At 37.0% G+C, this 26,125-nt stretch overlaps 1 protein-coding gene across 4 annotated transcripts in view; it reads right to left on the minus strand.

Moving 5' to 3' along the window:
- Positions 1–263: 263 nt before the first annotated feature.
- Positions 264–26,125, minus strand: part of thsd7ba (thrombospondin, type I, domain containing 7Ba) — a 234,178-nt gene continuing 208,316 nt past the window's right edge. For 3 of the 4 annotated variants that reach the window (XM_051905091.1, XM_051905092.1, XM_051905094.1), the window contains 8 exons: positions 21,717–21,862; positions 14,748–14,922; positions 11,839–12,012; positions 9,531–9,626; positions 6,337–6,419; positions 5,315–5,507; positions 2,139–2,259; positions 264–1,896 (listed from right to left, as the gene is read on the minus strand). In XM_051905091.1, coding sequence (XP_051761051.1) covers positions 1,812–1,896; positions 2,139–2,259; positions 5,315–5,507; positions 6,337–6,419; positions 9,531–9,626; positions 11,839–12,012; positions 14,748–14,922; positions 21,717–21,862 — 1,073 coding nt within the window. In that variant the 3' untranslated portion in view covers positions 264–1,811. The remainder of the gene's footprint in view (positions 1,897–2,138; positions 2,260–5,314; positions 5,508–6,336; positions 6,420–9,530; positions 9,627–11,838; positions 12,013–14,747; positions 14,923–21,716; positions 21,863–26,125) is intronic. The other variant, XM_051905093.1, reaches the window with a different exon arrangement.

Below are 26,125 nucleotides of genomic sequence, written 5' to 3' on the forward strand. Positions count from 1 at the left end.
AACAAAAGATTCTTCATGAAGCAGTGTTTTGAAATCGGCCATCACTAGATATTGTTGAATAAAGTCGTTTTGTTTTTCTGGCACACAAAAAGTATTCTCGTCACTTCATAACATTAAAGGGGGGGGTATCACACACAGTTTCTGCCAATCTCATGTTAATCTTGAGTACATCTAGAGTAACAATGCATCCTTCATATCTCCAAAAAGTCTTTAGTTTTATCATATTTATAGATAGATAGATACGCTAAACCGAGTCTTTCTGAAAAAAAAAAAACGAGCTCCTGGAGGCGTGTCTGCCGTCAGTGCCATAGGTGGAGCTAAAGAGTCACGAGCGAGCGCAGGTTTTGCGTAGAGATCGTCTGCTAGCTGCGACATCATTATAGATACAAAGGGAACAAAAACGTTCTTGGTGTTTACATTTTATGCACTTGTGCGCCGATTGCCAACAAAACACAGACATCTTATGCAGCTTTACTCACCGCCCGCAATCTGCAAATCCAGCGCCGAACTGGGACTTGTTTACAAAGTATTCATCATTGAAATCCCGGGAACAAACAAACATACATGCACAACTCCGTTGCTGCCCCAGAAAAACAAACTTCATCCACTGTTCCCTTAATGCTGGTTTCTTTGGGAAGCTGAAAAAGGTAATCTTTCCCTCACAACCAAAAACACACTCCTTTGGTGACAGGAGCTGCGTCTCTCCGAAACCCGGTCCGAAACTGGAAGTAGTGTATTTGGCACAGAAATACTACGTCATACGTCCAACGCATGTTTTGAAACTTTGGCCATGTTTAGTATGAGAATGCAACTGTTAAACAGTGTAAAAAAGTCAGAATGTATGAAATAGCATTACACCCCCCATTTAAGGTTGAACCACTGTAGTCACATTAACTGTTTTAAATACTTCTTTAGTAGCTTTCTGGGCACTGAAAGTGTTAATTGTCTTGCTGGCAATGGAGGCCTCACTGAGCCATCGGATTTTTATCAAAAATATCTTAATTTGTGTTCCGAAGATGAACGAAGGTCTTATGGGTGTGGAACGACATGAGGGTGAGTAATTAATGACAGAATTTTCATTTTTGGGTGAACTAAACCTTTAAGCTTCAAAAAGGACGTACTGTAAAAGCATAATGAAAGTATTATTATTACGGAATAATACAAGTACAACTTCTGCACTATATTCCAAGTCTTCTCAATCATACCATAACTTTGTGTGCAATTTAAGTCATTATTCACTGCAAATCTTGACATTCGCATTGACATTCATGGACAAATAGTTCTTTTGAGTAATCTCTTTTCAATGAATTGACTGATACAGACTGAATCATTTCTCAAATTGGACTAGTCCGTTCATTTCACTGACAGGTCTGGTACAACATGAGCTTGAGTAAATGATGACCATTTTCATTTTTGGGTGAACTAGGCTTTTAATGCGACCGATACATAGATTCTGCACAACTTGAACTTGTGTTTTTTTTCTCCTCTTTTTTTTTTTATGATGTAAGAAAAATCACGGCAAGAAAATGTCAAAGTCCTCCATCTGGTCCGTGGAATGTCAGCTGTGTCTCACACGCTCTTTAAATATCACAATTTTCAAGACAACCACTGATCCAAAACCTTTGTCCTTGCAGTCTCACACAACTCTTTGTGTATGCTGCAAATTTGATGTCTGTTACTCCTTGTCTCTCTTCTTTTTTTTTTTTTTCTTTTTTTTGGGAAATCCAAAGGGCGCCTTGGAAAGATGAACATTTTAAAATGTTGCACGTAGTCCAGCTTGTGCTTTGAATGTACAGCCAAAGAGGGCTTGATCACATGTCTACATCCCCATCATAGGCCAGAGTCAAGGGCTTCGATGGTGGAGATGCACTTTTACTCTGTTTGGACGGTTTGTTGCTGTCAGAAAGAAGGGGAGAAAAAGAAAGATCAATGAAATGTAATGTATATACTGCTTCCCTCTATTGTACTTCTACATGGTACCACTTGATGGCAGCAACAAGTTATGATAAGTGAGACTAATAAAGTCAATGTAATCAATAGTGTGTAATTTCTGACATTAACCAGAATCACAGACTGTTTTCAAACAGGTATTGTCTTTCCATTCATTGATGAGTGTGTTAATTTGATAGCATACATACCAAAACAGAAAGGCCACAGCAATTATTAATAATATGAGAATGAATCCGCCAGCTGTTAACCCATAGACCCACAGCTTTATTCTTCCATCTGCGTGATCAGAAAACAGGGTTGTGATCACCACTGAAATATATAGGAACATCATTTTTATTGCTTCCGCACAGGGGCCTGTTGCAGCAGTAACAGATGGCACATTCACGCTGGTGACAATGTACCTGAAGAAACTGTTTCACCATCTTCTATTCACAGTTCAGAGGAAAGAATGAGGTGTATGTCATAGAGCCATTAAGATGCTTGTATAACTGATATGACAAGGTCTCAGAACACATCTTTCAGATGAAAGACAAAAGACATCAGTCTGATGAGCTGCACAAAAAGCTTTTCCTCTAGCAACAGACCTAAAGCCTTTGAGACTCACACAATGGATGAGGCAAAAACTACTCTTCGGAAAAGATCATCTTGCTAAGTTTTGTAACACTTTATAATAACTTTCAGGCAATTCAGGCAAAGAACCCCCCTGGTGAATATAGAGATGGAGCAAGGACATTCTGTTGCATATTGTATAATTCTGAGCGTTGCATTGTAAGTCTGGCCTATAAAATGTGTAAATGACCATGTTACTTTGTAATGATCCTTACATTGCAAAGCCATTATTGATGTTTAATGTACTTGTAAACTGTATTTAATTTCACTTGAAAATTAAACACTGACAATGAAACATTATGAAAAATAGCTAAACTATTTTAGTTTTGTTTGAAGTTAATATTTCTTTAATCTACACTACCATTTAAAAGTTTGGGGTCACTCTTTTTTTGTAGTAGTAAAGACATTAATTTTATAACATATTTCATTTTCATATTTATTTATAACATATCAAATAAATACTGTTCCTTTAAACTTTATATTCATCAAAGAATCCTGATATCACAGAAAAATATATCATGGTTTCCACAAAAATATTAAGCAATTTTCAGATTTTTCTGACTGTTTTCAACATTGATAAAAATAATAAATGTTTCTTGAGCAACAAATCAGCATATAGAACGATTTCCGAAGGATCATGTGACACTGAAGACTGGAGTAATGATGCTAAAAATTCAGCTTTGCCATCATAGGAATAAATTACATTTTAAGATACATTAAAATAGAAAATACTTATTTTAAATTTTAATAATACACAGATCAGGCATAACATTATGGCCACTGAAAGGTGAAGTGAATAACATTGATTATCTCTGTTAGTGGGTGGGATATATTAGGCAGCAAGTGAACATTTTGTCCTCAAAGTTGATGTGTTAGAAGCAGGAAAAATGGGCAAGCATAAGGATTTGAGCAAGTTTAACAAGGGCCAAATTGTGATGGCTAGACGACTGGGTCAGAGCATCTCCAAAACTGCAGCTCTTGTGGGGTGTTCCCGGTCTTTATCTATCAAAAGTGGTCAGAGGAAGGAACAGTGGTGAACCGGCGACAGGGTCATGGGTGGCCAAGGATCATTGATGCACGTGGGGAGCGAAAGCTAGCCCGTGTGGTCCGATCCAACAGACGAGCTACTGTAGCTCAAATTGCTCAAGAAGTTAATGCTGGTTCTGATAGAAAGGTGTCAGAATACACAGTGCATCGCAGTTTGTTGCGTATGGAGCTGCATAGCCGCAGACCAGTCAGGGTGCCCATCCTGACCCCTGTCCACCGCTGAAAGTGCCAACAGTGGGCACGTGAGCATCAGAACTGGACCACGGAGCAATAGAAGAAGGTGGCCTGGTTCGATGAATCACGTTTTCTTTTACATCACGTGGATGGCCGGGTGCGTGTGCATCGCTTACTTAGGGAGCACATGGCACCAGGATGCACTATGGGAAGAAGGCAAGCCGGCGGAAGGCAGTGTGATGCTTTGGGCAATGTTCTGCTGGGAAACCTTGGGTCCTGCCATCCATGTGGTTACTTTGACATGTACCACCTACCTAAGCATTGTTGCAGACCATGTACACCCTTTAATGGAAACGATATTCCCTGGTGGCTGTGGCCTCTTTCAGCAGGATAATGTGCCCTGCCACAAAGCAAAAATGGTTCAGGAATAGTTTGAGGAGCACAACAATGAGTTTGAGGTGTTGACTTGGCCTCCAAATTCCCCAGGTCTCAATACAATCGAGCATCTGTGGGATGTGCTGAACAAACAAGTCCGATCAATGGAGGCTCCACTTTGCAACTTACAGGACTTAAAGGATCTGCTGCTAACATCTTGGTGCCAGATACCACAGCACACCTTCAGGAGTCTAGTGGAGTCCATGCCTCGATGGGTCAGGGCTGTTTTGGCAGCAAAAGGGGGACCAACACAATATTAGGAAGGTGGTCATAATGTTATGCCTGATCGGTGTATATCACAACATTACAGTTTTTACTGTATTTTTTCAAATAAATGCAGCCTTGGTGAGCAGAAGAGACTTCTTATAAAAGCATTAAAAATCTCACCAAATACAAACTTTTGAATGTTAATGTTTATTTTAATTTTTGCACCAACTTAGTTGTAGATCAAACAATATTTGGCAGGTCCCTCATGGTACTGCTGAGTTTGAATGCCCCTGGTTTAAAAAGTTATTAATAAACATTACAGTGTAGGTCTAAGTCAGTAGTTGATGTAAATTCAACATATGTTCATAATAAAATGCAAAATATACTTAAGAAAATATATTATATTATAATATATTAAAATAAGCCAATAGCCTCGTGGGCAGCACTCCGACATGCAGCGTGGTTGTGCTCTGGGCAGGTTCGAGTCCTGCTATATAGATTTATTCATAGAATACATTTTATAATTAATAACATATGCTTGTTTTGCAGATAACAGAGCTGGTAATTCTCAGAATTTCTGCCCTCCATCTGGAACCCACACCCACTGCTAACCTGACAGCACACAGTTGTTGTACCACAGGCCGCTAAATTCAGTTCTAATCAGAAATGGCCTCTAGCCAGCAATAAAGCAACTCTGTCTGTCAAGTTATGGGCAATACAAATCACGCTGTTATGAGACTCTGTCCAATGCAGCTTTTCTCATAGCTCCAATAGGGCATAAACACTGAGGCATTAAACCGAGTTCTACATCAGCCTGTATCTGGTGTCTCATAAAGGAGTCCAGCGATTCTGCTATAACTCAAAGCCTGGTGTTGATCTGCATTTCAAATACCTGGGCCGAGCGGCTGCAGGGACCACTCGCCGAAGAAGTCCTGGATCTGAGTGGTGCCTGGTTTTAATCTTCCCGAGCTGGTCTTCACATCCGCCTTCTTGTTGTCAGCACCTGGGGTCTTGGTGCAGTAATCCAGGAATCCATGTGTGGTCATCACTTCAGTGTAGCCCTTCTCGCAGCCACACACACCGCTCTGAAACAGACATGTATCGCTGTGAGACACTGCATAAAGACACAGCTGTGTTTAAAGGAATATTCCAAGTTCAGTGAAATGACAGTGGCGTAATGTTGATTAGCACAAAAGTTAATTTCAATTCATCCCTCCTTTTCATACAAAAGCAAAAAATCTGGTTATAATGAGGAACTTACAATTGAAGTGAATAGGGCTAATCTATAAACATTAAAATACTCACTGTTTAAACAGTATAGCCACAAGATATAAACAACATCAGTTAACATGATTTTAGTTTAAAAAAAAAAAATCACTAATCTTTTCAAATGCTTTCAACTGAACTTCTATTGAACCTGGAATATTCCTCTAAGGCAAAATCTATATTTTTTATCAGTACTCATGCACGAAACAAATGTGGCGGCATGGAATGCATTGCATGTAGTTGCATTCAGTGCACTGCAAGTGGCAGTCAATGTACAGTTTTGTACAGTTTGATATTTTTGTCCTCTATTTGAAGCAATTATGCAAATTTTGCACATGCCTAAAATGCCTTCCTTCATGAGTAAACTAATAACTACAGGTTATAAGATGGAAAAATATTTTTTCTTGTTTTGTCCTGTTATTTACATGGTGGTTTAATGTGCAAATAGATTCGGTGTTCTGATAAATAATGCTACCTGCTCAGATTGTGCTACCATCAGTATATTTGCATTGTTTTTAGGGTTTGGGATAGGTATGGATGCCTCAAACCACACAACACCAAATAAATATTTTGCTGGTAGCTCAATCAAAGCACAAATGGTCACAAATACAGGATGATATCTTTGCACACAGGAAGGACAGTGTTTACCTGCTTGCAGTGGGAGAAGGGTTTGGTGCAGGGAGGGTGACAGTGCCGCACAGTGGTTGGCCGGTTCTGTGGAAAGCAGCCCCCTTCCAACAGGAAACAACAGAGGTAATTATTGCCATTTCCCTATTGATAGCCAGATAAAAGTGCTGTCACACCTGATTAATGGCTTAAAGGACCCATCACAGCTTCTGATCAATCAGTGAAGATTGTAATTTTGGAATAGAAAATTACATGTCAAAACATCAGAGACTAATACCCTGGGTTCGGGCTTTTCTCAAGCAGAAGAGATTACCTCTCACAGCTTATATTTGCCCGAGACGATTCCGTACTCAGATAAGATCACCTTTCTCTGTTATTTACAGCACTTCGTGCAGCCCGAAAGCCTTCGTTCTCGCTCTAAACGCTCAAGTGAAAGCTTGCCATCTGGAGCGTGTTCATTTCGCCACAATCAAACAATGTTTTATAACATTTATACTGTTCCCTTTTAAGACAAGCATTTATTGATGACATCTGTTGAAATGGAGGAAGAGAATAGGGATAATGTTGAATGTGCTATAAAACTGTCCTAGACAAAGTATGCCACATTGAAAGCATGCTGGCCTTGGAATTTCAGTCCTCAAATACTTCTACAGATGTATGGTGGAGAGTGTCCTCACCTCCTATATCACTGTGTGGTGGTGGGGGAGTATACTACAGAGGGTAAGTTAAGTCTGCCCAGAAAATCATCAAGCACAGTTTGCCATCTGTAACATCAGATGCAGAAGGTATGAGGGACTTTGCTCACCCAGAAAATGGTCTGTTTGCCACTGTCCCTTCAGGAAGGAGGTTGCGCAGCATTAGGGCCAGAACCATCAGGCTAAGAAATAGCTTCTTTCCAGAAGCAGTAAGACTGATGAACTCTACATCATAGTGCTGCATTAAAGATTAAACTAGACTCCAATGCATGAAGACTGCTCTAACAATTGTTATTCGCACATTGTTACACTGATTAATTTATTTTAGTCTTAATTTTAGACTTATATTAGCATTTGGTGTGTAAGTGGAGGTTATTATATATATATTAGTTTAAAATAATACTGCAGATTATTTGATTCTATTATTACTATTATTAATGTTGTTATCTAATGTTATTGCTGGGAGCTGAGTACGAAATTTTGTTCCTTTCATGTACCGCATGTTTTGGAATGACAATAAATTACTACTACTACCACACATTTTCAGCCTACGGTTCTGCTCTTAGGGTTAAAAGGGATTAATCACATCCAAAAAAAAAAAAAAAAAAAAAAAAAAAAACACCTGTCATAATTTACTCACCCTCATGTTGTTCCAATCCTGCATGCTGTCATTTTCTCACTGAAACATTCTCTCTGAGGAGAATGTATCTTATCTTTTCCATTCAACAAGAGTAGTGGCTGTCAAGCTCCAAAGAGGAAGGTAAAAGCACAATAAAAGTAGTCTATACGACTTGTACACTTAATTCCAAGTCTTCAAAGCCATTTGATAACTTTGTTTGAGAAACAAAGAAGTCTCTTATGCTCACCAAGGCTGCATTTATTTGATCAAAAATACAGTAAACACAGTAATATTGCGAAATATTATTGCAATTTAAAATAAATGCTTTGTATTTTAATACATTTTAAAATGTAAATTATTTGTGTGTTGTCAAAGCTGATTTTCAGCATCATTACTCCAGTCTTCAGTGTCACATGATCCTTCAGAAATCATTCTAATATGCTGCTAAAGAAACATTTCTTATTATTATCAATGTTGAAAACAGTGCTGATTAATATTTGTGTGGAAAAAGTTATACTTTTTTTTTAGGATTACTTGATGAATAGAAAGTTCAAAAGCATTTATTTCAAATAGAAATTTGAAATAAATTATAACATTATACAGTAAATGTCTTTACTGTCACTTGTGATCAATTTAATGCATCTGTATAAAAATGCATTCTAATGCTAAAAGTATAAATATCTTTCTAAAAAATCCTCTCACTGACCAAAAACGTTTGAATAGTAGTGTACAACCTGTTTCACCAATGCAGTATTTGATTTGAGAGCTGTAACGGATTGGGAGGATTATCAGAGAATAATGATTAAGTTTGGGTCTGTTAACCACATTAAAGGTTTTTTTCATAAACACTTTTTGTTATTCCGGTTAAAACTCTCTTCACATCCTGATAACAATCAATGATAAAAGTGATATAAATATAAAAAATGTACATATATAGCCTGTGGAAGTCTCAGCACCAAAAAATGTTTGTCCAATACGATGTCCTAACTGCTTGTCGACATTTGTATTTCCACACCTCCACGCACCCTGCTCGCGCAGACATCACACGTCATCAGCGCGTTCAGTGAGCCTATGCAGAGTTGTGGACAATCAGCCACAGAGCGCTGCAAACAAACAGCAGTCGCTTTTTACAGTTCCTCCTGAACCAAAACAACAAGCTTAAGCTGTGTTCACACCATGCCATAACCGCAATTACGAGAGGGCAACCCGTGACGTTCTACCCGGAGCTGTTCACGTCTTCAGACTTGGATTTATGCGTTTCTATGTCAACACTATCAACACTGAAATTAATCTACAGCAGTCAGGTGGTACAAGTAAGAGCTCTGTAAGTTGTTTACGTTCATTATTATTGTAATGTTATGTGCTTTGAGACATTTAATGCCATCTCTTATGATGCTTTGCTGAATCTAGTCTGGTCTTGCGCAACCTGAGCGGTCATGTGCTTTGGACGAGGTGTGGCTTTAGAGAGCACTCTGAAAGGAGGGTGGGATCTAATGCTATCAAAGCTAGCTTGCTATTGCTAGCCGCTCCAAAATTGCCTACCCTACATTTAAACTATTGCAAGGCTTCAGAAGACGTGGAATGCAGTGTGAATGCAGGGCATGAGAACCTTTATGATTCTTTTCTCCTCCTTTTTGGAGTTTGACAGTCTCTGGTCACTATGAACCATACAAGTATAAAGATCAAGAAGTCTTCAAAAAGTCACCTTTTTGTTCCACTGTAAAAAAAAAATAACAGCACACAGGTTTGGCATGACATGAGGGCGGGTAAATGACAGGATTTTCACTGTCTACAGATTTTCGGTCATGTGGAGTCGGCAGCTCTTTTGATTATCTTTCCATAAGTGAAGTCAGTGCAGAATATTTGTCATTCTCTCAGTCTCAATGTAAGAGGTGGGCTACCTGTCACATTGACCCCATCAGACCGCTGGCACCACACTGATCTTTCGTTGTCATTCCAGGCACTGGTCCTCCACTCGTAACTATGACATTTCCCTCCTGAAGCCCCACAGAGTGAGAGAGACACTCATTAGGTTTGCACTGGGCAGTCAGGTGTGATAATAGCCAAATGCAGACATTATATACTGATGCAGACACACACACACACACACACACACAACTTTTTGAGCAAGTACGACTGCACTAAGACACACTAACATGGACATAGGACTAAAAATGTTTTTGAAAAAAAAATGTAATAGTGGCAGTCCATCAGATTCAAAATTAACATAACTAATGATCAGAAAGATTATATTATCATGTTTTATTATATACACTACCATTCAAAAGTTTGGGGTCAGTAAGTTTTTATAATGTTTTTGAAAGAAGCCTCTTATGCTCACCAAGGCTGATCAAAGATTTGATCAAAAATACAGTAAAACACTAATATTGTGAAATATTATTACAATTCAACTGACCTTTTAAAGGGTTAGTTCACCCAAAAATGAAAATGTCATTTATTACTCACCCTCATGTCGTTCCACACCCGTAAGACTGTCGTTAATCTTTGGAACGCAAATTAAGATATTTTTGTTGAAATCCGATGGCTCAGTGAGGCCTGCATAGCCAGCAATGACATTTCCTCTCTCAAGATCCATTAATGTACTAAAAACATATTTAAATCAGTTCATGTGAGTACAGTGGTTCAATATTAATATTATAAAGTGACGAGAATATTTTTGGTGCACCAAAAAAACAAAATAACGACTTATATAGTGATGGCCGATTTCAAAACACTGCTTCATGAAGCTTCGGAGCGTTATGAATCTTTTGTGTCGAATCAGCGGCTCGGAGCGCCAAAGTCACATGATTTCAGCAGTTTGGCGGTTTGACACGCGATCCGAATCATGATTCGACACAAAAGATTCATAACGCTCCGAAGCTTAATGAAGCAGTGTTTTGAAATCGGCCATCACTAAATAAGTTGTTATTTTGTTTTTTCTGCAGCACCAAAAGTATTCTCGTTGCTTTATAATATTAATATTGAACCACTGTACTCACATGAACGGATTTAAATATGTTTTTAGTACATTAATGGATCTTGAGACAGGAAACGTCATTGCTGACTATGCAGGCCTCACTGAGCCATCGGATTTCAACAAAAATGATTCAGAAATCATTCTAATATGTTGATTTGATGCTCAAGAAAGGATACTTTGATAAAGTTTAAAAGAACTGCATTTGTCTTATTTCAGAAATCTTTTGTAACATTACAAATGTATTTACTGATAAATTTGATCAATTTAATGAGTAAAAGCACTAATTTCTTTCTTAAAAAAAAACAACAACAAAAACAACAATCATCATCTGGGTATGGGTGCATAAATACTATCAAAAAACCTACTACAATATTTTATTGGTTTGATCAATATTGATTTACATATTTACATCTCTGGAAAATTCCCTCACAAAGCTCCACTGGATATCTAGGCTCCGTTCACACTACACACAAATCCAATTTACTTTTAAAATCTGATCTTTGGAACTGACTCTCTGCACTGTCATTTTGTAACTGATGAAATGTGATTCATTTGTTCAGACAGTGTTGTATGAACATCTCTGGTGTATCTGTTGGTTGTTATAGCAGTGATGCAAGCGTCAGGAAGATGCCAAGAGACTTTCTCATACACAACTGAGAGTTGTGGAAAGAGAGGACTGAATTTATATCATGACATCTTGTTGTAGTGCTGAACTCACAAGTTGCGTGAGATTACAAGCGACAGAGACGTCTTATGCATTCATGCATATACGGTCCAAAACTGCTGACTTGTGCACTCACTACATAACACTTCAGATGTCACATAGTTAACTATATGAGGAAAGACTGAATAAAAATGAGTGTACTCAGGCACAGACAATATTGTACACCTTGTATGGTAACATACACGTCATATCCCCAAATCCTCCCCAAAAAACCTATTAGAATGCACACAGTTAAAATAAATGTATTTTAAATCATATTTCAAACCTATGGAAACATTTCCACAACATAAGCAAAAAAATCATGCTTTAGGAAATTATAAAGGTCAAAATTATGAGATAAAGTTGAAATTATGACAGTCAAAAAATTGTCATAATTATGTTATATCATGATTTTAATTTTTGTCACAATTTCGACATCATAATTATGATTCATGATTTTCTATATAACATTATATATATTATATTATATTATTTTTTATTACATTACATTATATTTCACTGCTTGTACCTTTACATGGACGCGTCTCAAAGACCTGGTGAGGGCAGCTGTCCTGATTCTCCAGGACTTGTATGACCACGGCCTGTGAACGTGCCTGGCGGCCCACCGTCTCGAAACTACGTCCTTCCAGACATGTCAGCTGACAGGAACTCCACAGCGACCATTCTGTAAGGTGACAGTCTCCTGTAGATGACAAATCACACATTACAACTCTAGTTGAAAAGTATGAGTACAACAGTCTTGGGATACAGCATAGTATAGTAAATATAAAATTGATATAAAAAACAGATGCACACTGCTTTGTCGCATACTGCTAGACAGTGTTAAAACTAAAAATATTTAAAATCATTTTTTGCTATTTGAAATACATCTGAAATAAATATAAAATGAAATAAAAATAGCTTAACAGAAATATACATAAAAAAAAAAAAAAAAGACAAAAACAAAATTACTAAAACTTAAACTAAAATGAAAACTGAAAACATAAAAATTAAGCATATTCAAAAAATTATTAATATTATATAAATAATATTAAAACAGTGCTGCTAGCGTTATCATCTTGCTAAATTATTACACTAAAAAAAGGTTTATGTATTTAAACTTAAAAAGCAGATTTGGCCTTACAGTTTCTGCTACTGTCTGTATAGCAACAGTCTGTAGTGCAAATGTTAATAATAATAATATATTTATTAATTCATATATTAATTATTATTATTGTTTTGTTTTTTTCCCTACTTGTGCAGGCCACCAAGATTGATCTGATCTTCCTGTCATGGAATCGAATCCACAGATACATTTAGTACTTCCTTAGCTGAAGATCACACATCACTGACCCTCCTAATCCCTCAGAGCAGAGGCCGATTCACAGCGACGGCCACCCCCCATCTGCACACGCTAACACTAGCTCTTCAGCCATGACGTCCTTTTGATTCTGCAGCCAGGATGGCTATTAGAGACAATCTGTGCACCCAGGCATCTCATTATCCATCATCTTCACGAAGCCAGTCTATTTTCATCCCTCACTGGAGCTGCTGAAACACATAATACAGCAACGCTCCCCGCACACCATATGCCACCCTCTCTAACTCGCTTACTTTTTTGGACTCTCACTTCTTTGTCTCTACCTTTCTCACTCTGGCTTACCATTTTTCGTTTCCTCTCCTCCTAACATATGCTCTTTCCTGCGAGCATGCAGTGCGTTTACGAAATAAATATGCAGTTTGAAGAGAGACACAGAAGTAGGGCTAAAACAGGTCAACTGTAGCCTGAAGGTGAAATGTATTCAGAGGTAAAAAAGAAGAAGAAAAAAAGGGACACTGTTTGTTGTCAAAACAACAAACTTTCATTTAATCTCACTGAACATGACAGATATTAATTCATGGGACAGTTCCACTGGGATAGTAAGTGAAATGTGAGTAGCAGTACAAAATATCCCTTGATCAGCATCTTCCAGTGGTTATCATTGTTGGGGGGTAATGCAAGTAACTTGAGTTACGTAATCAGATTACTTTTTTCAAGTAACTAGTAAAGCATTACTTTTTCAATTTACAACAAAATATTTGAGTTACTTTTTCAAATAAGTAACGCAAGTTACTTTGTTTTCACATTTATTGACTGACACCTATCCTGTTCCCATGTTGAAAGAAATAGGGTAAGTTCAGAGGCGTGTGTGCGCTGTGTGAACATGATGGTTATTGTAGTTCTAGACTAAATGTGAACATGCATTTACTCATCTCACTTGCACAAAAACAGTCAGTATTCAATAAAAAAAAAGTCAGTAAAAAAAGTCAGTATTCCTCAAAATGAATAAAAACTGTGAAATTCAAATCTCAGAATTTTACACAAACCTGTAATTAAAAATATTAAATTTAATCTAACTTTATTATTGACCAATGTCTTTGCTGCTGACCTTCAATGATCCAATTCAAACATACTAATAAGCAAAAATTACTTTAGATTAGATTTAGAAATAAGATGTTGAACCTCCTTCTCCTGTATCCTATTCTTCTTTAATAAAGAATGGCAGCACAGCTGAAAGGTTTGTTTGAGCTGCGCCCTCTACTGTACAGGTGTGAATTTGCATTTACTTCAGCCTGAGGCTTATTAATTTCACTTTTGGTGTAAAAGAGTCTTTTAATTTGCCAAAAATATAACTTTTTTTGTTGTTATTAAAAAACAAACAAGCACGTTACGTAATCAGATTACTTTTTTCATGTAAGGAGTAAAGTAACATTACTTTTATATTTAAAAACAAAATATCTGAGTTACTTTTTCAAATAAGTAATGCAAGTTACTTTGTTTTCCAATTTATTGACTGTCACCTCTCCTGTACCCATGTTGAGAGAAATTGGGAGTGAGGTGCAGAGGTATTATGTGCCTTTGTTGCTGACCTATGATGATCTAATTTAACCACAATAATAAGCAAACATTACTTGAGATAAACGTCACATTTGTTTCATTTTTGTTTTTACTGATGAAGTATTGCTCCTGTCCTATTCTTCTGCAATCCAGAATGGCAGCACAGCTGAAAGCACACCTCTACTGTACGGGTGTGAATTTGCATTTCCTTCAGCCTGAGGCTTATTCATTTCACTTTTGGAGTGAAGGGGCCTTTACATTTGCCAAAAATATAACTTTTTTTTGTTGTTATTAAAAAACAAACAAGCAAGCCCAGCCCAGGTGAGAAAAAGTAATGCAAAAGTAACCTAACACATTACTTTCCATAAAAAGTAACTAAGGCAATTAGTTACTTTTTTAGGAACATTGCAACATTGTAATGAATTACTTTTTCAAAAGTAACTTTCCCCAACAATGGTTATGAAGCAATAAATCATGTTAAACGAATTGAGTGAGTAAATGTAAAAAAATGCAAACAAAACAAAAAGTACAAGCAATGTTGCTCCAAATCAGTGTTGTACCTGGACAGGGGACGAAACACGGCTGCTGCAGTTCCTGCTCGCTTTCCTTTCTCACACGGTCTCCACACTTCTCGTCCTCCACCGCTTTAGAAGGGTGTGGGCTGTCCGGCCAGTCTGACCAGTGCACCACACACGTCAGGTTCCTCTCCCTCGTGCCCTCTCCACATTCTGCTCCCTGCACAAAAGCACATGGTTGACTCATTAATCTGGACGAGTCGTGAGCAGTGAGGCAGAGGAGCTTATTACAGTGACACCTCTCTGCGAATGACTGACATTGGGAGTGAAACATGCTATGGCATTTCTGATGAACTGTGTGACCTGATCACACAGCTGAGGTTTCAACTTCCACAGCAAAAAAATTCTTTATCAGTGTTTTTGTCTTGTTTGCCAGTAAAAGTATCTAAAGACCATAAGAAAGCAAACTTGCATAAAATACTGGGTTTAAAGGGTAATGAAACCCTAAAACACATTTTTTCAGTGGTGTATAAAGTACTCGAAAACCATACTTGAGTAAAAGTATAGATATCTTACCAGAAAATGACTTTGGTAGAAGTTAAAGTCACTGTTTAGAATATTACTTGAGTATAAGTTTTAAAGTATGTGATATTTTTTGTACTTAAGTATGAAAAGCATTTTTTTGATATTAAACGTACTTAAGTATTGAAAGTATAAGTACAAGTAAATGTAAAATACAAAAGGAGCAAAAAAATATTAAAAATTGTTCTATACACAGTTTGAGCAGCAAGATTGTGTTCAGTTTTAACTTTCTTACATTTTGTTTTCTTTGAATTAAAAAAAAAAGACAAAATGTTTATTGTAAGTTTTAAATATAAAAAATACTAATATATTAATTATACATTGATCATTCATGTTAATTCATAGTGCATTATAACTAATGTAAGAGACAACTTTAAAATGTTAAAACGTAAATGTTGAAATTAACCATGAACAATACTTTTATTAACCTTATTTAATGTTACAAATGGAGTCTTATTGTAAAGTGTTACCATTTCATATAAATCCAAAAAGTCATGCTTAAATAATTGCGATCTTTACACACAAAGGCATAGCATAGGTCTATTATATGTATACTTTCACACATTATTTGGTTCTATTTTAGAAAACTTACTCAGAAATACATTTTTGATGTTATGTTTATGTCACTGCATGATGAGGATACAGTTTAAATATGCAACTTCACTGGATAATGAATGCATAACAGCGAACAAATGGATATAAACTAATGCAAATGAATGGTAACAATCATGACATCAAACAGGTGGTGTTTCTGTCACATTGTTTTAACCGCTTGAGGTACTACTAATGTTAGCATCCTCTCAGCCTCGACGGCGAACATACTACTGTTCTCCACTAATGCAGCATCTAGTCAACAAAATAATTACTTTATAATGATACGAAAACATGTACTGTAGTGTACACTGTATAACATACCGTTTTGTTATCTATGTTTTAAATCCGTTTTTCAAGTGTCGCGCTCTGTGAGGTGCGCAGCCTCACGTCACGTGTCAAAACAAACTCTACGAGGCATCAGTGATAGTTTTTATTTCGCCTCTAGAGGCCGCTCTCGTATTGTATAATGACAGCGCACACTTCTCAGCCGCTCCAGCAACGGACGCAACCCGGAAAATTAAATCAACTGCGGTTGTGCGAGCACTTGTTTGCCTGCTTGCAGTCTGTGTTCTTCCGCCTTTATTTTGTAGTAAGTAACGAAAATGCTTTGGAGAAATGTATCGGAGTAAAAGTATACATTTTATTTAGGAAATGTAATGGAGTAAAAGTAAAAGTTAACAGAAATATAAAAACTCAAGTAAAGTACAGATTCTCCCAAAAAATACTCAAGTATTGTAACAAAGTATTATTACTTCGTTACATTACACCACTGCATTTTTTGAGATGTTAACATGTATGTACAGGTTGCACATCAACGAAAACAACAATAGCACTCATTATGTTTATTTTTTTCTTTTAGTTTTTTGGAGATATTTTGTTCTTCCGGTTTAAAAAGCAAAGTTGAACCAACGTCACAAAAATTGAGGTATATGCGTTTATTCAGAGTGGTGATTGGCTACCGTGGATGGAGAGTACGGATCTACTTCATCAGTTTTTGAGATTTTCTCTGCATTATTCATGAGAATAAACATGTTTAATCAAATCACTGCACTGTATTATGCAGAGATCGCATTACAGTGGAGAATTCACGTCACAAAAGACGTGAATTTCAGCGCTGTTCATTCACCTCTGCCTGTTCAAGTTTGGACATGTGTTTTAAGTGTATGTTTCCTCAGTACAGTAGCACAAGAGAGTTGTTTGCATTTTCCCCACAATGCAATGAGACCTGGTGACTGACTACCAACACATTGAAAATGTGACTAACAATATTGAAAATGTGACTAACATGCATGAGAGCGGTTTCTGCATAGAACGCTGCAGTGACTTTAACAACCGAGTTATGTGAAATATAGACATATTTCATGTACTCTAGTGCTCCAAATATGAACCAGCACAGTGTATGTGCACATATTTCATCATGTCTTCTTCAAATTAAAGATAATGTGTACAGTAAGTACATATGTACAATAAGGACACTGATACAGCGGTACATCTGATCATGCCATGACACGATGGATTATTCTGATACACAGAAGACAATGATGTAGATTGAAAATTCAAAGAATAGACAAAAATAACTATGCCTTTATTCTTTGTTTTAAACTGTTGGGTATCATTTCAGAGATTGTAGTGCTCGTAAACATAATAAAATATTATTAGACCTCCTCTTCCTCATTTTTCATATAGACCAATAGCTCTGCAAAGTTATAATATTGATTATAACGTATTTATTTATATATAAACATTTGATTTGTTCATGATAGTTGTTAGTAGTCTCTAATGATAAGATTTTTGGGAGTTTGTTGTCAAAGGGTTATATTTTTTTTTAAAAATTGATTAAGGTGCCTCCAACTCTGCTGTTTGTGTTTTATGACACTTTATGACAAGAGACTTGTTTTCAGAGAATTTCTAATTTTTTAAATTAATTTTAAATATAATAATTTAAATTGTATTGTTTTTATTTGAGCTGATTTATCTAGTTAAGTATAAATCTAACAAAATTGTGATAATATATATATATATATATATATTTTAAAAAAGACTCACAACACATTTGTTTTCACTTACCTCACATTTCCATGAAGTTTATTGAATGTTTAATCTCAAGATCACATTTCTTCCTGTTTTATTGCATGTTACAATCAAACATATTGTTTTTCATTTAAACATAATTTGCATTGCAAATGGAAAGGGCCCTCGCACTCGGGGCCTTAGGAAAACAGTGTATAGTGGGTGACATGCATGACGCATGTGCTAAGTTTCATGAGTTTGAGCATGTTTAGGCCCTCAAAAATGCGATTCATTTCGGAGAAGAAGAATAATTGACTGAGCAATTACAATAGTGTCCTCACACCATCGGTGCTCGAGCCCTAAAAATAGCCTTCTGGGAACAAAAAACTAACCTTCTGGAAATGTGATAATAACATTATAAGAACATTAGATTAACGTTAGAATAACGTTATACAAACCAAAAACTAACATTCTGGGAACGTTAGATTAACGTTAGAATAATGTTCTGGGAATATTAAGAAAACTTTCCTGGCTGACCATACGTTAGATTAACATTAGAATAACGTTATGAGAACGTTAGATTAACTTTAGAATAACGTTATACAAACCAAAAACCAACATTCTGGGAACGTTAGATTAACGTTAGAATAACATTCTGGGAAAGTTAGATTACCATTAGAATAACATTATGAGAACGTTAGATTAATGTTAGAATAACATTATACAAATCAAAAACTAACATTCTGGGAACGTTAGATTAACGTTAGAATAACGTTCTGGGAATGTTATATTAATGTTAGAATAACGTTATACAAACCAAAAACTAACATTCTGGGAACATTTAATTAAAGTTTGAATAACGTTCTGGAAACGTTATATTAATGTTAGAATAACGTTATACAAACCAAAAACTAGCGTTCTGGGAACGTTAGATTAACGTTAGAATAACATTCTAGGAACATTAGATTAATGTTAGAATAACGTTATACAAACATAAAACTAACATTCTGGGAACGTTAGATTAACATTAGAATAACGTTCTGGGAATGTTAGTTTAATGTTAGAATAACGTTATACAAACCAAAAACTAACGTTCTGGGAATGTTAGATTAACGTTAGAATAACGTTATACCAACCAAAAACTAATGTTTTGGGAATGTTAGATTAAGGTTAGAATAATGTTCTCAGAATCAAAAAGGAACGTTCTGGGAACGTTAGATTAATGTTAGAATAACGTTATACAAACTAACCTTCTGGGAATGTTAGATTAACGGTAGAATAACGTTATACAAACCAAAAACGAACGTTCTGGGAACGTTAGATTAGCATTATGGTGCGTTCACACCAGACGCGAATGAAGCGTTGAGTGCGAGTGATTTACATGTTAAGTCAATGCAAAGACGCGAATAGACATCCTGCGGCGCGATTCGCGCGAATGACGCTGCGCGAATAGAGCGTTTCGGGCGTTTGACGCGTGATTCGCGCGAATCGCGTGAGTTGAAATATCTGAACTTTGGCGAAAATTTGCGCCGCGTTAACCAATCAGGAGCTTGCTCTAGTAGTGACGTGCTTACGACGTAGCGAGAGGAGGCAGAAAACCGAAACAACAATGGAGGACAAAATCATCGTCGCTGTACGATACATCTTCATAGAAACAGAAATAAAAAGGATCTTGCTTGGAAGAAAGTGAGTGAGGAGGTCGGACAATCTGGTAAGTTGTAAAAAACGCTCTTTACTCAATTTGAGCTATATATATATATATATATATATATATATATATATTTATTGAGACTACAAGTTAGCTAAAGCCGGCAGATTGAGCTTATTCGCCGTAGTTGATGTGTTTATTCAGAGGAAGTGTGCAGAAACAAGACGAGCCGCCTGGCAGAAGCCCCTCTCATGACGCGAATTCGCGTCTGTTGTGAAGTGAATTTCACGCGCGAATGAAGCGAATTTCACACACGAATGAAGCGAGTAAACTCAAATTGTTCAAGCATCCAACTATGCGCGAATAGCGCGATTTATTCGCGCAAGTCGCGTCTGGTGTGAACGCCCCATTAGAATAACATTCTAGGAACGTTAGATTAATGTTAGAATAACGTTATACAAACATAAAACTATTATCAAATGTGAAGTTTGGAGCAGATTGAACATTGTATGCTTGAGTTACAACAACTTCCTGTTTTGTGGCGTTAATCGCATACATTAGCACTTAGCCAAGTGTTGCATGATTTAACGGGATTCTAGCATGTTTGGTACTTCATGGCATATTTAAATGTGTTTCTGGCAGTGAATAATTGTGCAAAGCATGCCATTTCCTGTTGTCAGCAGGTGGTCAGACTTTGTCAGGCCGCCACAGACACGGCCTTCAGCGAAAACTCCAAGTTTAACATCGCTAAGGCCTTAAGATTAGACTGACCAAATATTATGCTGATCTGATTAAATCTCTACGAGGAGTTAATCACAATTTAAAACATGTAATTTCCTGTTGCCTGCAGGTGGCGCTATGACTGTAACTGAATATTGGCATGTAGATGTCTTCAGGCCAGGACTCTAATGAATCATGTGAAGTTTGGGGCAGATCAGACATTGTATGCCCAAGTTACAACAACTTCCTGTTTCATGGCAAAACATCGAAATTTGTCAGGCTGCCACAGACACGCCCTTTAGTGAAAACTCTAGATCTTTGCAATTTAACGTCACAAAGGCCTTTAGATTAGACTGACCAAATATGACCTTGATCTGATTAAAGCTCTAGGAGGAGTTTGTTAAAGTACAACGTCTGGAAATGGCAAAAACTGCAAAGATTTTGCAAAGAAAATTCAAAATATCTCACTTCCTGTTGGGTTTTCAGATTTTGCACCAACTGACTTTTTTGTAGGCGTTTCATACCTGTATGTGAAACGTAGCGCGAATGGCGCTTAATTGAAATTTTGTAGGTGACGCTATCGAGCCATTTTGCCACACCTAATTCTGAAACCCATATCAGATGTAAATTTTCACCACTTCTGACGCGTATGCAAAGTTTCATGAGTTTTCGAGCATGTTTAGGCCCTCAAAAATGCAATTCATTTCGGAGAAAAAGAAGAATACACTAAGCAATTCCAATAGGGTCCTCAAACCATGTTCGGGCCCTAACTATGCAAATCACATTTGTTCAATTATATGGTTTAGCTTGTCTCTAGAAATGTATGTAATACTAATACAAACTGCAAATAAAAGGCAAAGCTGAGTTATGACAGATGTCATGCATATTTAATTGATGGACACCTTCATATTCATACACATTGTATTAATACGAAGGTGTCCATCACACCAAGCACCAAAGAAAGCACATAAATGCATGTTAAAAGTGTGCAACATTTCTTTTGTTCATATTGTGAGGAGGACAGCTTTTGATCTGGGCAAGCACGACTCTAGGGACGTGCGCAAAACCCCGAGACGTACAATTAAAATCCTTCTCAGATACAAAAGAGAGAGGAGAGAAAAGCAGAAGAGAGGCGATGAAAATCTGAACTCTGCCACTGTTCTCCTCTAATGATAAGACCGTGGATACCAGCATGATTTTAATCAGCAGTTACCTCACGTCTCAATGACATAAAGTCCCTCTCTCTTGCACACAATCTCGGCATGTGCGCATGCAATTTCTACAAAATTCAATTAAAGAACTCCAGTGTTGTGCCAGTACCAGATAGACATGCCGGGCGGCTGGTCTCAACACCACTTGGTCGTATGAAACATGGATTGAGTGCCCTCAGGTTAGGTGATATGCAATAACCAGTAAGTGCAGAATACATGCAGATCCAATTATTTTTGACGAGGATCTACCTCCACTCTGCAGGGAGACCAATCGCTCACAAGCCATGTGTAGCAGGGGCTGATGGGACAGGGTTTGGTCTGGGAGAGCTGGGAGGCGCACGGGCGTCCCTCCTCATGAGCTTGCTGTAACACGCTGCGAGAGCGAGTCATAACACCTGCAATAGAGACGCACATGAAGAGACATCTGTGAATGCACTGTATGAAAATATGGCAAACAGCAGAGCAGAGGCATTGCTAAAAATACATCAGGCTTGCATTAGTGCGTACTTTGCAGCTTGGGACAATGCTGTGGATTAATACATTATTCACACGTTGTATAGACAAAATATTTAGCAACTGTACAATGCAGGAATAGACAGTTTTTTAAGATATTTGTGTACTTGCTTATCATGTTGACAATGGTGCCAGTAAATATCACTTGTAAACTGAATATTTTTATTGTGTCATTCCCAATCAAGTTATAATTTGGTCAAATTATGAAGAAATTGTGATTTTTTTAAATTATTTATTTTGGATACATAAAATTATAGCTATGCAAAAAATATTGAAAAAATATTATTAATATTGCCTATTTGTTTTCATTAAACATATATTCAGTGATATCTGGCAAACTGATGTTTTAATATCATTAGGATATATAAAAATTAAGATAACATTTTATGATCTATAATCAATTTGGAGGTCACAAATTTCATTTCAAAGTATATTAAAATCAGGTAGTACTTAATTTGCATTTTTATTACATGGAAAGTTATTGAACTATTTTCACTGATTCTAAAGTATGGCACATAAAATGATTTCTTGTCCAGTGACTCCCTCTGGTGGACAACAAGCTGCTGAAAAAAATATTCAAATTAATTTAAACTTTTCTATCATGGGCCGCATCCGAACTCACATACTCTCTTGAGTAGGTACTTATTTTGAATAACGACTGCTAAAAAAAAGTATGTTCTATATCATATGAATGTGTGTAGTATGCATGTAATTCGGATGTACTACATCCGTTATGCTGTCATTATCATGTGAACTTCCAGCGTCAGTCACTTCACTGCCATTCATAAATCCTCTCCCGTGGCTTCATGGGATAGTAAAGTGTCCATCATATGCACACTTCAGACTCTCGCCAGAAGTAGTAGCTCATCCGGGTACTTTTTGCCTACTCTAAGGATTAGTTCACTTCAGAATTAAAATTTCCTGAGCTTCAAAGGACTCTACATGATACAGACGAGGAATAAGGGTCTTGTCTAGTGAAACGATAGTTCATTTTCTAAATAAAATCAAAATATATATACTTAACAACAAATGCTCGTCTTGGACTAGCTCTGCGATCCGCCACGCATTACGTTAGAAAGGTCACGTGTGAAGTAGGCAGAGGTACTGCGGTAGGGCGAAAAAATCCATCTCATTTTCTCCTCCTACTTCAAAATTGTCCAACATTTTTGTTTTACCTTTTTTTGTAAAGAGCGTTTGGCTTAGTCTTTGCACATTCGCTTTGTAGACACTGGATCTGTACTTTCACCTACGTCACGTGTGACCTTTCTAACGTGATTATGTCATGCGTGGCGGATCGCAGAGCAGACTGTAGCGTCTGGACCAATCAGACACACAATTAGTCATTATATTTAATGGATTACCCAGAAACTCACTCCCTCACAAGTCCTGTTAATTCCATCCCCCACAACTGCAACACAGAGACAGAATAGGTGTCCTGTTCCTATTTTATTGCAGAGAAAGTGCAGAGAAGATAGCGACTCTAACTTATAAACCCTCTTAATCCTATATATTCTATATATAACCACTTGAGAAATGTATAAACATGTATCCAATTTTCCCACCTCATGACTTTCCTTTTATAGGCTTTATTCTATGTATTAATTCTCTCTTTTGAACTATTTTGGTATTAATGTTTCAGAGTTGCAAAGTTATAATTACCTAAAATCACATGGGTAGCATGTTTGGTATCTACAGACTCCAACTTTCGTTTTCTATTTGGTAATTAATGTTACATGTTACTAACTCTGTGACACATTAGTATTATAAGAATCTAGAAAGTTCGTCTCTCAAACATCAAATCCAATGTCTTATGCTAAAATCTTGCTACAGAACAAAGACTCGTAAAAATTTCCCTCTGAAGGGAAAACTCCTTATTGGCTCAGACACCTCAAGAGGGTGTGACATCTTCACCCTTTAAAATCACTGATCACAAGATGACAGTCTCTATTTCGCTGTACTGAAAAATGCTGATGTGAAGATGATGCTGTACTAGAAGCTTCTAAGGAACTCTAAGCTTGTGCCAGGCTTCGGCCTTGACCTTCCATTCACCAAAGATCCTCTGAAGCCAACTGGTTCTTTCTCATCAAGACAATATCAGCAAAGATTCAACGGGAGCCTCCACAAATTGCATCAGGGCAGTTTTAATTCAAATGGCCGAGACATGCAAGTATCAAACTTAGTCTCATTATTTGATACATTAAGTATCCTTACCCCTTCTAAAGAAGGGCGTGTTAGAATTAAACTGATGGTTTGCTCAAGGCTGTTGATCTGCTGAATTTCAAACAATGCTGTAACTTCTTGCTTTCCTGTATTCTGCTTCAGCTCTCTCTTTCCCTTGTTAAACTGTATGCATAAACTGTATAAAGTGTTAATTATCTTGCTAGCAATGGAGGCCTCCCTGAGCTATCGGATTTTATCAAAAATATCTTAATTTGTGTTCTGAAGATGAACGAAGGTCTTACGGGTGTGGAACGACATGAGGGTGAGTAATAAATGACAGAATTTTCATTTTTGGGTGAACTAACCCTTTAAGAGAACTGTGAATTCAGACATACTTCTTATGTCACATACTGTTTTTCACCTACTATATAGTAGGGAAGTATGCGGATTAGATGCAGCCACTGTTATTTTCACAAAAGAATGCTATTAAACACAATACAAAAATTGATACATGGTGGAAATGCCATTGTGGTGTGCATATTCTTGACTATTAGAAAAAAATAAAAATGACTCCACTTATGATGAACATATATTCACTGTTGGACATTGTTAGTGAACAAATTAAATAACTGAGAAAAGTGTGTTTTTCTACAAGTCCACACAGGGGCAAAAGTGTCCAAAGGTGCAGAAACACCTGCAAATGCAAATGAGATTTGAGAGAAATGGAGGACAGAAAGATTTTGAGTAAATGATGAATTCCTTTCTGTTTCTCACACACATTTTGTCATATGACTTTAGATGACTTAGTACTCTACACATTGAACAATGATACTTATTTGGTCTTTTAGAAGCTTGACAGCACTCGGTCATCATTCACTTCCATTGTATGGAAAAGTGCAGCTTGGACATTTTGCAAAAAATCTACTTTTGTGCTCCACAGAATAAAGAATGACATGAGGGTGAGTAAATAATGAACTATCCCTTTTAACACAGCAGGGACATAGAAGGTCACTATATATGGCAGCTCTCGGCCTGCTCAACAACATTAGTGTTCGCTAGAACAGGACATTTTTTTCCAACAGAACATCTACTATCCACTGTCCTCACTCATTTTAAAGGAATGACGGGGTTAAGATAAAAAGCATTATGGGATTTTAAGAGGATGACTATGAGATGCTGGCAGGGTACTCGAGTGGTAAAAACTAAAGGCTTTTCAGAAGAATACAATTTTGGGCCCATCACTCCATTTAGCCAAATTCTCAAGAAAAAGCAAAAATACAGACCCTTCATCAACGTACATCTGAACTGAACTGCACTCCAGTGAGTTTGACTGTAAAAAGCCCTCCTTCCAGTCGAGCATTAAACAATTATCAAAAAAACAAAAAACAGAAATTACATTTACAGCACAACATAACTGCTCATTGAATGTTTTGTGCTGCCTTCAAGAGCTGCCTCTACAGCTGGCCGCTTCAAGCATGTCATTCATTAAAACAGAAGCACTCCGGCCAGATGAGGAAGCCCTTAAAATGACGTGATATGACAGTGGAAATATCTCCACTTGATCCTGTAGGGAGATGGAAGAGGGTTGAGCGGGAATAGATAAAAATGAGGGTTAGAATGAAGAAGAAAAAAAGAAAAAAAAAAAGAAAAGCACAGAGTTGTTTGGGTCTCCTGAGCTCCACTTCCACATGCATTAAATCTCTCTGTATATATACACAACACATAATGAACCCCAAACTCTCGGTCTACAGCGAGGTGCACAAGAGAAAACACTGCTTTGACACAGGAAGAAAATTCTCTTTTTCCAGCCCTCACAGCTTGCATTTATTTCTACGCTTGTGTATGTAACCAAAAACATGCTGAGAACTTCCTGTTTGCATTGCCTGGATAAATTCCTTTGGATTTAAAAAGTAAACTGCCTGGCTGAGATAGGAAGCTGATGGCAGAATGAAAATTAATGAAGATTGTGTTGAACGTGTCTAATT

This window comes from Ctenopharyngodon idella, chromosome 9 (genome assembly GCF_019924925.1).
Source record: "Ctenopharyngodon idella isolate HZGC_01 chromosome 9, HZGC01, whole genome shotgun sequence".
Taxonomy (NCBI): domain Eukaryota; kingdom Metazoa; phylum Chordata; class Actinopteri; order Cypriniformes; family Xenocyprididae; genus Ctenopharyngodon; species Ctenopharyngodon idella.